The 12,637-nt window shown below is 55.2% G+C and overlaps 2 protein-coding genes across 2 annotated transcripts in view; both read right to left on the bottom strand.

Annotated features, from left to right (window-relative positions):
- Window positions 1-12,637, bottom strand: part of ALDH3A2 (aldehyde dehydrogenase 3 family member A2) — a 121,498-nt gene that overhangs the window by 55,955 nt on the left and 52,906 nt on the right. The window lies entirely within an intron of this gene.
- Window positions 4,800-12,637, bottom strand: part of SLC47A1 (solute carrier family 47 member 1) — a 38,149-nt gene continuing 30,311 nt past the window's right edge. The window contains exons 13-17 of the mRNA XM_054708806.1: window positions 12,133-12,202; window positions 11,359-11,491; window positions 8,060-8,154; window positions 7,065-7,140; window positions 4,800-5,367 (exon numbers count right to left, since the gene is read on the bottom strand). Coding sequence (XP_054564781.1) covers window positions 5,138-5,367; window positions 7,065-7,140; window positions 8,060-8,154; window positions 11,359-11,491; window positions 12,133-12,202 — 604 coding nt within the window. The 3' untranslated portion in view covers window positions 4,800-5,137. The remainder of the gene's footprint in view (window positions 5,368-7,064; window positions 7,141-8,059; window positions 8,155-11,358; window positions 11,492-12,132; window positions 12,203-12,637) is intronic.

Genomic DNA, 12,637 nt, shown 5'->3' with positions numbered 1-12,637 from the left:
TTTTCAGATCATACCCTTAAACTGGACAAAGATAACTCAAACTCTATGGAATATCTGGACTTATGAAAATACTTGCAAAAATCAGGAGAAACAAAAATTGGTTTTGGGACTGAATGAACTGAAAATAATTGTAATTTTACTAACTTTTTGTTGAAAATATTGCTGATTTTTATCTTTCTGTTTTCCAGACATAAGAAAACTTGCTTCTTTTCTTAAAGCAATTTGGTAAATTATACTTTCATAAACAATATTGAGACACTTATATTTTTCTTTCTACCTGACCCCTCCATAATTTGAAAACTTTTAATAAGTATTGTTAATCTCATGGCAATATGTTTGTTCATATAAATCAAATAAGAATCTAATTTCTTAACAGGATATAAACCAGTTTCCAATTATGGTTTTATTAACCAAGACTTTGACTGAAATGTCATGTCTGAGAGAGAATGCCAGAAATCTAGATGTCACCAGAAAGCTTTAAGAAATGAGGATTGTTTTTAATGCTGATAGAAGCCCCTGGGATAAACATCCTGGTACCTTGCTTATTCATATGGTTCATGGCAGTCTTTCTTGGTAAGGAGTAAAGATTGCTTTCCTGGGAGATGGCAAAGAAAGAACCTCAAGACATTTGGGGGCCTCAAGAACTTGAGGAATGCACCCTAACCTATAAATATCACAAGCAAAACCAGATGGCAACATTGTGGCTTGGCTTCTGTGCCCTGAGGGGTTGACTAAAGCTCAATTTATTGTTGTGTTTATGCAAATAATTAATAAGGGTTAGCTAGCTAGCTTAATTAGGCCGACAGGAAGGGGGGTCCAGGAAGGATAGAGGTCTCTTTGGCCTGAGCAATTAAAGCAGCCCTGACCTGAGCAGCTGGGAGAGCCATGGGGATAAACAAACACCTCCGGCCAGGACAACAAAGAGAGAACCATAAGGGAGAGCAAAAGCAACTCCACCCTGAACAGATAAGATGGCTATGTGAAGGGCACCATGAGGGCTTTGAGCTTTGAAACTAATGGTATGTAGCAAAATGACCAATGAGGAAAGCATGGGGGTCCCAAAGTAAGGAAAGGGACCAATTAGAAAAGGTCATGTTCAGACAAAGAGCTACAACCTTTATAAACCTGGAGACAAAGAGAGATTCAGATTATTTGGATTTTTTTCCCATTAGAGAGAGAGGGAGAGCAGGCCTTTTCCATTTGGGGCCCCTCCCCAGAGGGGTCCTGTTTGGGGACATCCCTGCCCAGATGGAGTTTGTATATGCTTCCAATAAACGTCTACATTTTTATTAAAGAAATCTATTAACCCATAAATTTATTCTTCAACTTTGTTGGACAAGAATTCACGAGAAGAATCTGCACTCCAAACCCCAGGTTTCATAATCAGGCCAAAATAAAACTAGATTTAATGAAGTCTCTAATAAAAAATGACAGCAATTTTAGGGAGAAAAATTGTGTTTTAATGGAAATCACAATACAGTTGGTTGTCTTCAAAGTTTAAAGTTTTGTTTTTATCTGTGAACTGGACTGGTTCCCGAATCTTCTAGATCAGTGGTCGGCAAACTCATTAGTCAACAGAGCCAAATATCAACAGTACAACGATTGAAATTTCTTTTGAGAGCCGAAAACCGACTTCTGCGCGTGGGCCACGAAGTTTCAATCACACTGTACGTGTGCGCCTGCAGGTGGTATTTTGTGGAAGAGCCACACTCAAGAGGCCAAAGAGCCGCAAGTGGCTCACGAGCCGCAGTTTGCCGACCACTGTTCTAGATGTCTTCAACCCTCCAAGTGAATGTTTCATTTTTTCTCCCATCCTTTGACTTGGGAGTTACTGAGAACTACAGACAATGTCAACCATAAAGAATCTATGGGCACCTGATGACATCACCAGAGGTTTTAAACTGCAGATAAAGAGGATCTGTCAGATTTCACTGCTTGCTTTCATTCCAGCAAGAGAAACTTCAACCCTTCTCAACGGACAGTCTCACAAACTCAGAAACGGGTTTATAATTTGCTCTGATCATTAACCTTTGTGTTTTTCTTCTATTTTCATAGGCAGACCCCTTACTAAATACCTGGTTACTGTTCACACAACGTGGGTCTCACGTTGAAAGCCCATCTGCATCACCACCTCCTGAAGTGAGACTCAACGATTAAGGGAACTGACTGATTTTCAGGACTAAATAATTAAATCAGTGAAATATGGAGCAATCCATAAAGATGATGATGCTCTGGGGACTCCAGCCTGTTCCGCCTTTGGGAGAATCAGCTAACAGCCTTTGTTCTAGTCTCTGACCCCATTCCCTTGTGTCCCTTAGGTAGGCAGGGAGAGACGTCCACACCCTGTGGAGGCAGGGCCTCAGCCCTGGCCGACAGGAAGCAGCTACTAAAGATAGACTGTCCTCCCTCCTCCCCCCTAAGTGATTTCAGGGATGGAAGTCTGTCTCTGAGGAGGGAGGGAGACAGGCAGGCCGGGACTAATGCACTTCAGCAGCAGGCACTTTCCATATGAAACCAATCCCATAGGCCTGAGATTTGATAATAACTGGGGAAAGGATAGGGGTAGGGTACGCAATAAGAACAGAATCATAGTTGATTAATGGCTAGTCACTGCACTAACTATGGATAAGAGATTTTTTCTTACAGATTCTGGGAGATGGTGAAGGACGTGCTGTAAGAAGAAAAACAGAGTCATGAAGATAAATTGACCTTGAAGTCCAGGTGGCTCCATCACTCAGAGAGAAGGTACATTTTGAGAGCAGATCAAGGACAGGCACGCTGAAGGGGGAGAAACGTCTGGGGCTAATCTTTGCGAGGACAATGTTAGAAAACAGGCCCTGGAAACTCACATAGTTGTAGGTTTCCCCCACCCTCTAGCCCTACATAATGGCTGCTTGAGATGAGACGAGAGAGCGGGTTTTCGGGGTGTTACACCTGCCGGATCGCCGGCATCTGAATAAAATCACCTCAAAGATTCAACCTTGTCTATACTAATTGACGCTGGTGCGTCAGGCAGCTGATCATGGTTCCAGTTCCAAATCTGAGCTTTCAAAGGAAGCAGGAATTAGCTCGCCCCATAACAGCCTGCACATAAAATGTGATTTCACATACCAAGCTCACTCCATCGTAAAGCTGAAAGAGAAATTTCTGCGGCCCCACCAGAATCTTAGGGCATATGCCCAGCTCACATGGGGACAAGGGAATTTTTAAAAAATTGACTTGAGAGAGATAAACATCAATTTGTTGTTCCACTTATTTATGCATTCGTTGGTTGATTCTTGTATGTGCCCTGACCCGGAATTGAACCTGTGACCTTGGCCGTCTCAGGACAATGCTCTACCAGCTGAGCTACCCAGCCAGGGCTGGGGAGCTATGTTCTGAGCCTGGGAAAAATCAACTGCCATCCCCAGCAGGAGGAGTTTTTTCATCTTCTTTGAAAGCCTGGATGAAATGCAAGGGAGAGGCAACTGCCCACTGAATTGCCAACCAAAAACAGCAGCACAAGGGACCTCTTGCAATTCCATCGCCTCTCGTCGGAAGACTCTGCAGCGAGGGTGGAGCCATGCAGCTGCGATGCCCGGGTGAGAGCAGGCAACCTGGTTACCCAGAAGCTCTTTGGTTTAACTTCACACCAGAGAAAGTGAAGTGCTCTCCCTTCCCAGTGCACTTTCCCTCATTGCTACCAACTCCTCGCAGCAGCTGCCCCGGTAAGTAGGGCCTGGCCCCCGGTAAGCAGAGCCTGCCCCCCGGTAAGCAGGGCCTGGCCCCCCGGTAAGCAGGGCCTGGCCCCCCCGTAAGCAGGGCCTGGCCCCCGGTAAGTGTCAGAGTTCCCAGTGCCGCTTGGTAAGTAGTTGGCAGCTTGGTAAGTAGTTTCAGATCTGAAGCTTCGGTAATGGCATCCCTAGTCAAGCTCCAACCCTGTAAAGCAGTGATTTTCAACCCTTTGTATCTCATGGCACATAAACTAATTAATACAATTCTGCAGCACACCAAAAAATAGATATTTTGCAGATCTGACAAAAAAAAAGGTATCATTGTGATTCATTCATACCGAAGGACTACTGTCGTGTTTTTTACTTGGCAATCTAAGGGAAGAGGTTCGCGCCCCTGACTAGTCAGGTCTGCATGTCTTACACTTCTCTCAGCAGCTGGCTGAAACCCACTGCTGTAAAGGAAGGCACGTCGGACGTAACGCAATTCAAATCCGGGCCTTTACCGTGTTGTCAGCCCAAAGAAAAAGATTAACATTTAAAAACCTGCAGACACAGCGCCATGATGGCATCCAGCTCGGCTCCCCCACTGCCCTGCATGGCGATGCCAGCGAGAGCACCCCCTGGGCAAGCACTGCGGAGGGAGGAGGAGGAAGCAGCCGTTAGAGCGGCCCCGCACCCCATCACCGCACACAAAGGGCGAAAACAAAGGTGGCACCTCCCGGACCGCAGGGTGACAGGTGAAGGCGCCGCTGCGTGGGGGGTGCCCCAACTTTACCCTCCCGGCATCAAAATGTGAAAAGGCCCACGTCCTCCAGCAGCTCTCCCAGCCCCTGGCTCTGTCCGGCCGCCCACCACCAGAAAACCCCAAGTGCCGGTTCCAGTGGCCTTTGCTCGGCGTCCCCCTCCTTGCTGGGAGGCCACGGCTCCTCGCGAGGCCTGCTCCGCCTCTGAATAACCTGGTCTCCTCTTTTCGTTTCTCAAGCATCTCCCGTGCCCTCTTGCCTGAGATCTGACCCCAATGAAAATTAACAGTATCGTTTCCCGCTGAATAACACCTAAGACACAAGGAAAGACATATGGCAACATCTTTTAAATAATTCAGACAGCAACCCTTACGCACTCGGCACAGGGGTCTGTATCCGAAGAAACGGCGAGCAGAATAGCAAAGCTGCGGCAATGCGTCAGCACGGTGGTCGCTGGCCGAGGCCGTGGACGCACTTTCCTCCGGTGCGCTTCTCAGACTGTCGTGGACTAGACGAGGCTTTTACCTCGGTTCGTTTCTTCCTTAGAAAACACATCTTGGAACTCAGTTCTGGAGATCCAGGGGCACGGCTGACGGGCCTTACCTGCAGACAAATTCCCTCCTGGGCCTACGAATGATGGAGCTCAAGTCTCACTGGCCTGCCTCTCCGGCCGCCCTCAGCTCAGACACACACCCTCACCACGACGCCCGCCAGCAGCACGGCCAGGAGCCCCAGCAGCAGGAGCCCCCGCCGCAGCGCCAGCTGCCTCCCGCTCAGCCCCGCCAGCCGCCTGGGCCTGGGCCCCCGAGGGGCCCCGAGGCTCGCTCCCTGGTGCAGCTGCTGGTCCAACTGGGCTTCGTCCTTCTTTCCAGCATCTCTCGTCCCGGTCTCTCCAGGGCGCCCAGGGCCCGCTGCGGGGAGGGAACTCGGTTAGCAGCTCGGAAGGAAATTTCCATCAGCATAAAAGGGATGTGACAGGCGCTGTGCACTGTTACCAGCGGAGAAAGGTGATTCTGGAAGCACTTGCTCCACAGAGAAATAAAAGAAATTCCTTCTCAGAGCGCCTTTCCGCCGTCCACCGCACACCCTGGCCGGACGGCTGCTGCCGCGTGGGCCCAGGGAGCCCTGCCCACCCACCACCTAGGGGCAGGTGGTGGCTCTCGAAGGTAAAATTCGGAGGAGACTTTTCAAGGGGCCACACCAATGTAGTCGTTTCAGAAAGAGAAGGAGGCCAGCAGAGAGGAAAACCCAGTCATTCAGGGCCGTTCCCGAAACCGAAGAGGGAGGTGACTCCACCCCGAGGGCCGGCCTGGATTTAGCCTCTGACCCTTAGCTAGTGAGAGTGAGAACAACTTCCTAAAAGCTTCCCAAGAGGAAAACCAAGGCAGGTCACGTAATGGAACAAGAACAGACTTGTCAATGAGCATACAGGGCGTGAGGGATGCTACAGTGCCCTCAGAGGTCAGAGAGGCCGGCACGTGCAGCCACTGCCCTCACACAGCGCTGCGGGGTGAGGCTGCTCCCTGCCTTTCACACGCGGGGCAGAAGGCGCGGGCCAGCCCTTCCCTGAAGACCAGCCGGGAGCTGGCGAAGCCAGCGAACCACCCGAAGGCGCCGGAGCTCAGCAGCGCAATGGACAGGCGGTCCCCAGTGCAAGGCCTGGGGCGGCGGGGACCAGGCCAGGGAGCCTTTGGCCGAGTCTCCCCTGGAGGAGCAGAGGGAGAGCCCAGCCCGCCCCAGGCGAGCCCTCTGCCCCGCGGGCTGGAGCTCTGAAGGGCTGCGCCGAGAAGAAGCACGAACCGGAAGACGCCAGCCCTTACCTGGCGGCCGCCTCTGGGTGGGCCGGGGCTGGGGCCGGGGCCAGGGCCGGGGCGGGGGGGTGGGTGGGGGCCGGAACTTCCATTTCTGCCACTGCCCTGGACGGCTAGTAAGCAAGAGTTAGAAGCAAAGGAGAACCCTCTCTGGAGACAGACAACACCATCTTGGGCCTCAATCACTTGGACAAACACTTCTCAGATGCGAAAAGCTGGAAAACGATCAGCGACAGCGAGGCACCGGGCTGCACACCGCGGTGAGACGGGCAGAAAACAGACCCGCCCACTGACTGTGACCGGGCCAACCGCGAGCTCAAAGGGCTTCCGTCCTAAAGGAGCGAAGGACCAGTGTGAGCGCCTGACTAAGTGCCTCCGGAACCGGGAGCCCGGGAATTACTAAGCTGACATGATTTTATCAGAAGCAACAGTCAAGCCAACGATCCGTTTAAGGCTCACACATTTGCCTGGTGCACAGGAAACCCACTGGACGAACGCACAATGCCCGTTCCCAGGCAGGTCAGAGCACGGGGCCAGCACGCACGAGAGGCCCCTCGGGATGCTGCGGGAGCACCACCCACCGGCCCCAGTGGCCACCTGCAGACCCGAATCGTCCGTAGCAGCAGGCTGATGTCCGGGGTGAGAGCAAATGAATCTCAAGTCTTTTACGCCCAACTGGGTGATTCTTGCCTTATTCGAATGGAAACTCACGGCAGCAAATCGAGCTGTGGCCCACAAAGCCCCCCCCACCCCGGACCTCCTGGAGAGGCTGTTCCGGGGGAGCAGCCAGAGCGTACCTGGGCGAAGCAGGTCCTGAGCCAGAGCAGTCCCGTCCTGGGCCGCAGGCAGTCTCATGTTGGCATGTACCTGAGCCTACAAACGAGAGGCAGCGTGAATGCCCAGCTCTCCCCGGTTCAGGAAAAGCCCAGCATGTTCTTCCATTCACGGTAACACTGGAGCTTCTCTAGTTCACGATGAGTTCATGATGATTGACAGGGGTCAGTGAGTGGGGGAAGGTCGGACAGAAAAGCACAAGATGAGGGGGAAGATGGGGTCCGAGAGCATTTAGAGTTAACCCCTCTTTCCCTTTATCTCCATCTTTCACCAATTTTCCAAACCCCACATTGACCCCAGGACAGTGGGGAGGAAGATGCACACAGGTGTCTTAACAGAATATTTTGGGATCAGAAAAGCAGGATCAGGATACACATGAGGGCCCACCACCTTCCCAGTTCCAAACGTCGTCCTGAAATTGGCTTTCCAGACACAAGGGAAGGAGTCCAGCATGGGTTCCCCTCAAATAGGGAAGAAAGGAACCCCCCATTTTTCTAGTCAATGAATAAAAAAGGGGAATGAGTAAAGCAAGGGTCATCTGGCCCTTCAAGTCTGAATTAGGTGCAGTTAAAACCACAACAACAAAAGAGTGAAAAGAGCCTTCCTAAATGAGCATGAGAGGGGAGCGGGGAGCCGGGGAGAGCGGAGACAGGAGAGGGGAGAGGGAAGAGGGGAGAGGGGAGAGGGGAGCGGGGAGCCGGGGAGAGGGGAAAGGGGAGCGGGGAGAGGGAAGAGGGGAGAGGGGAGAGCGGAGAGGGGAGAGGGGAGCGGGGAGCCGGGGAGAGCGGAGAGGGGAGAGGGGAGCGGGGAGAGGGGAGAGGGAGAGAGGGGAGAGAGGAGAGGGGAGAGGGGAGCGGGGAGAGCGGAGAGGGGAGCGGGGAGAGGGGAGAGAGGAGAGCGAAGCGGACTCTGTTTTCCAGGGAGGAGCCTCACCGGGATGGGACGCGGTGAGCATTACCTGCTGACAGGCTTTCTCCCAGTTCAGCCGAGCGATGAAGGCCAGGAAGCACACGGCCTGGCAGGCGGTGCAGACGATGATCCCCGCCCACAGACCTGGGGGCGGAAGCAGGTACCAGAGGTTAATTGGGAGGGAAACCAGCCACCTGCGGAGTCTGTTTCTCATGTCTCCGTCTCAGCATCTGCTTTCTCGGCCGAGCTTGAGCCAGAGCCTCTATCCTGCTCTCTCCTTTAGTTTCCAGAAGGTTCCAGGAGGCCCGGGGCTCCCTGGGCTACTTCTTGGAGTTTTGGATCTCAGAACAAATGTTCAGAATCATATTAGAAAAGTGACAGTTACAAGGAAAGGAAATTTCCAGGACAAACAATGTCCTGTCTCTAATAGTACTACCAGACTACCAGGCCCCCTTTGATTCGAAAAAGGAACTAACGCTTTAAATAAGCAGACGCGACAGCCGCCTAAAGTGCTGCCGCGCTCTCTCCCTGGCGCTACCTACAGAACCTCGCTTGCTCAGGCGCCCACCTCGCAGCTCTAGGGCAGGGTATCTGAGTGAAGATGGAGGATGGGAAAAGCCTTGTAGATCCCCAAGTATCATCCATACTCCACCTAATAAACCGCACAAAGCCAGAGGGAGACTCCAAGGGATGAGGGGTTTTTTGGTCAACAGTGAACTAATGACATCAGAAACTCTAACAATAGCTGTGAGAGAATAAATATACAGACAAAGGTCAAACCACAGGGAAAAATAGAACTTTGGCCCCCAGCCTAAAGCAACCTGTCTTAAACCAACCTGTATCTGCAATTAACATCCCAGAAGCCAGCCTGCTCTGCTCCAGGCCCGTGCGAGGCCACATGGCTACTGCTAGGGACAGTCTAGGAAATGAAATAATAACTTCTGCACCAATTGATCCAAATGACCAGGATTTGACCAATAACTGGCAGCTTCCCTAAATTTTGTCCCTACTTCCTACTTAGGACCAGCCAGAGAAAACCAAGCATGCACCCCTAATCAATTGCAGGATACTCCACTTCTAGTCAGCCGGCTCCAGCTTCCCAGGCCAACAGCCTCCACAGGGCACAGCGGAGCCTTCGCTTCGTCCCGCTGCAGAGCGCTCCCTCCCCACCGCCTGCCTTTAAGTCTTTGCCAAACACACTGCAGTGGCTGGCTGTGCAGAGCAAGCTCTGAACGAGCAGCCTTTGCGTGTCCCATTTGGTTGGTCTTTGGCTATTTCTGAATCTGGGTAAGGTAAGGTGGCTAGGCTGGGCTAATGGTTTACAGGGAGGTGACCAGATTCAGTGCAAAGTGCCAATCATTCTGATATTTAGAATGAAGTTGGTGACTAACTGTCACTCCTATAATGGACTAATGGAAGCACATATACACTGAGTGGCCAGATTATTATGATCTCTGAACGCATAATAACCTGGCCACTCAGTATATATATATTAGAGGCCCGGTGCATGAATTCGTGCATGGGTGGGGTCTGGCTTCGCGTCCCGTTCTGCGTGGTGGGTCAGAGGTTGGCTGTGGTCCTCCTGCAGAGCCCTCACCGCCCCCAGAGTCCCGGAGTTTTTTATTGAGATGCAATTGACACTCAGCATTACCTTCGTTTCAGGCGCACAACATGATAATCCCACACGGATATATACAGGCCACCCTTGAATAATGCGGGGTTAAAGGCGCAGGTGCCTGCACAGTTGAAAGTCTGCATATGATTTTTGACTCTCCCACAGCTTAACCATAGCTGGCCCTTTGCAACCTCAGATTCAACCAACCATGAATCGAAAACAGTATCTTCACCGTTGGGAAACCGCTATTGGGATCACAAAAATACTGTTTTTGATCCATGGGTGTTTGAATCTACAGATGTGAAATCTGTGGATATGAAGAGCTGACTGTATTTATTGAAAAAGCCCCACATATAAATGAACGTGCACAGTTCAAATCCACGTTGTTCGAGGGTCAGCTGTCCTGTGAAGTGATGGCCACAGTGAGCCCGGTAACACCCATCACCATGCAGCTAGTGTTTTCTCACGATGGCAGCCTTTGAGAGCTGCTCTCTTACCAACCTTCAAGTATGCGACCTCGTATTAACAGCCACGGCCGCCACGCTGCACAGCACACCCCCAGCACTTAGTGTATAAATGGAAGTGTGGACCCAGCATTTCCTGATTCTCATCTGCGGGTGCTTTGCACGTAGTAGGAGGTTTGTTTGTGAAATGCCTCGGGGCCAGCACAGCACTTGGGACACAGATGTATCTGTATTTCTCAGTGGATTCCTCTAATATCCCCCCAGCTCCACCATTGTCAAAACTGAAATACGAGTAACGCCAGGAACTCTGCGAAACAACTTTCTGCACCACAATGCAAGCCCAGTGAGCTTTGCATTGGCAACTCCATTCTTTGTACATCCCCAGTATTTTATTTTTCATTAAAATATTATTGAACTTGAGGAAAAACGTCCCGCCCACGGGGGCTCTTTGGACCCCAAGCTCCCGCTGGGCTCGGAGCCCGCGCACTGACTGGGCCGCACGGCTCCGCCCCGGAGGGCGCTCACAGGCTAATGCGCTCCCAATCATTGTTGTAGAACCCAAGCTGCGCACTCCTTCCTTTCCTGCTGTTTAAAAAACTGGCTCTGGTAACGCCGAGCCCTTGGTGACCCTCTCTCCTCCGGTGAGGTGAGTGATGGGGTCCCCTCCACCCCCGCCCCCTTCCTGCGGTTCACACGCCTCGCCCACGGCCTCGCGGGGAGACACGGTCAGAGGCTGCGCAGCTGGAGGCGGTGGCAGGACGGCAGGAGGCGCCCTGAGAGCACAGCTCTGGGGTCACTCTGCTCTGCCCTCGGCGCCCCGCATGCACGGGCGCTGCTCCCCACGTTCTGGAGGGCCCGCACCCCGGCTGTCCCGCCGCGTCCCGCCTCACTCCCACTCCGGTGCCAGTTTGGGGCGGCTTCGGTGGGCCCCACGCTCAGGGCTCGCCACTGCCGTTCCGGGGCTGAACCCCGAGCGCAGCTGCGCCCCAGAGGACGTCCGGGAGGGAGCGCTGGGCAGGGGGCGAGGCGGGGAGCGCTCCGCGGGCTGGGAGCCGGCCCTGGGCAGGAGCCGCCCGCCCGCACCCCGCGTCTCCCCGCCCCCCGGGAAGCTCACCGACACCCCCCACATCTCTCCCCGCCCCCCGGGAAGCTCACCGACACCCCCCACATCTCTCCCCGCCCCCCGCGTCTCCCCGCCCCCGGGGAAGCTCACCGACACCCCCCATCTCTCCCCGCCCCCCGCGTCTCCCCGCCCCCGGGGAAGCTCACCGACCACGCCCAGGCTGGTGGCGAACATCAGGGAGATGCCGACCGGGAGGCCGATCACGTAGTAGCCGACGGCGTTGAGGATGGCGCCCACCTTCTGGTTCCCGCTGCCGCGCAGGATGCCGCCGCCCGTGCACTGCGGGCGGACACGCGGTCAGGGCGGCAGCCCCGCCCCGAGGTGCCCCCGCCCCGAGGTGCCGCCGCCCCGAGGTGCCCCCGCCCCGAGGTGCCCCCGCCCCGAGGTGCCCCCGCCCCGGAGGTGCCCCCGCCCCGAGGTGCCCCCCGCCCGGAGGAGCCCCCGCCCGGAGGTGCCCCCGCCCCGAGGTGCCCCCGCCCGGAGGTGCCCCCGCCCCGAGGAGCCCCCGCCCCGCGGTGCCCCCGCCCCGAGGTGCCCCCGCCCCGGAGGTGCCCCCGTCCCGAGGTGCCCCCGCCCGGAGGTGCCCCCGCCCCGAGGTGCCCCCGCCCGGAGGTGCCCCCGCCCGGAGGTGCCCCCGCCCGGAGGTGCCCCCGCCCCGAGGTGCCCCCGCCCCGAGGTGCCCCCGCCCGGAGGTGCCCCCGCCCCGAGGTGCCCCCGCCCGGAGGAGCCCCCGTCCCGGAGGTGCCCCCGCCCCGAGGTGCCCCCGCCCGGAGGTGCCCCCGCCCCGAGGTGCCCCCGCCCCGAGGTGCCCCCCCCCCCGAGGTGCCCCCGCCCCGAGGTGCCCCCGCCCCGGAGGAGCCCCCGCCCCGAGGTGCCCCCGCCCGGAGGTGCCCCCGCCCGGAGGTGCCCCGCCTACTCACCGCGAGGCCCTCGAAGAGGTGGGACACGGCGTACAGCGGCACCACCTGCGCCACCAGCGCCAGGATGTCCCTGAGGGAAGGGGCGGGGTCAGGCCGGCGGGCAGGCCCCACGCCCGTCTCCGGCTTTTAGGAGAACCCGAGCCCACGGGTCCGTGACAGCAGCGATTCGGGGCCACGGGCTCCGTCTGCCCGAGGGAAGCGCACGGGAGAGCCAGGTTCTCTCCGGGGACCGGCTGGCACGTTGCAAACATAGACGGTCCTCAGGGCCGAACCCCACAGCCGGAGAGGGGGAGACCCGACCCGGGAGGCCACTGCACCGCCTTTCGGCAACTCACACAGGAGCCAGGCCCCTGGCCGGCAGTGAATAGCTGTTGAGCGAATCAATAAAGAAGAAACCCTGCTCTGAACAAGAGGACTGCCTCCCCAATAAAGGATAGAAATACAGTTATTTTATTCAAAATTGATTGTAGTTTTTGCATTGGCAACTCCATTTGTAATGTGCAAA

This window comes from Eptesicus fuscus, chromosome 20 (assembly GCF_027574615.1).
Source record: "Eptesicus fuscus isolate TK198812 chromosome 20, DD_ASM_mEF_20220401, whole genome shotgun sequence".
Taxonomy (NCBI): Eukaryota; Metazoa; Chordata; class Mammalia; order Chiroptera; family Vespertilionidae; genus Eptesicus; species Eptesicus fuscus.
The sequence above is the reverse complement of the archived record's forward strand: the minus strand, read 5'-3'. Positions and strand labels throughout refer to the sequence as shown.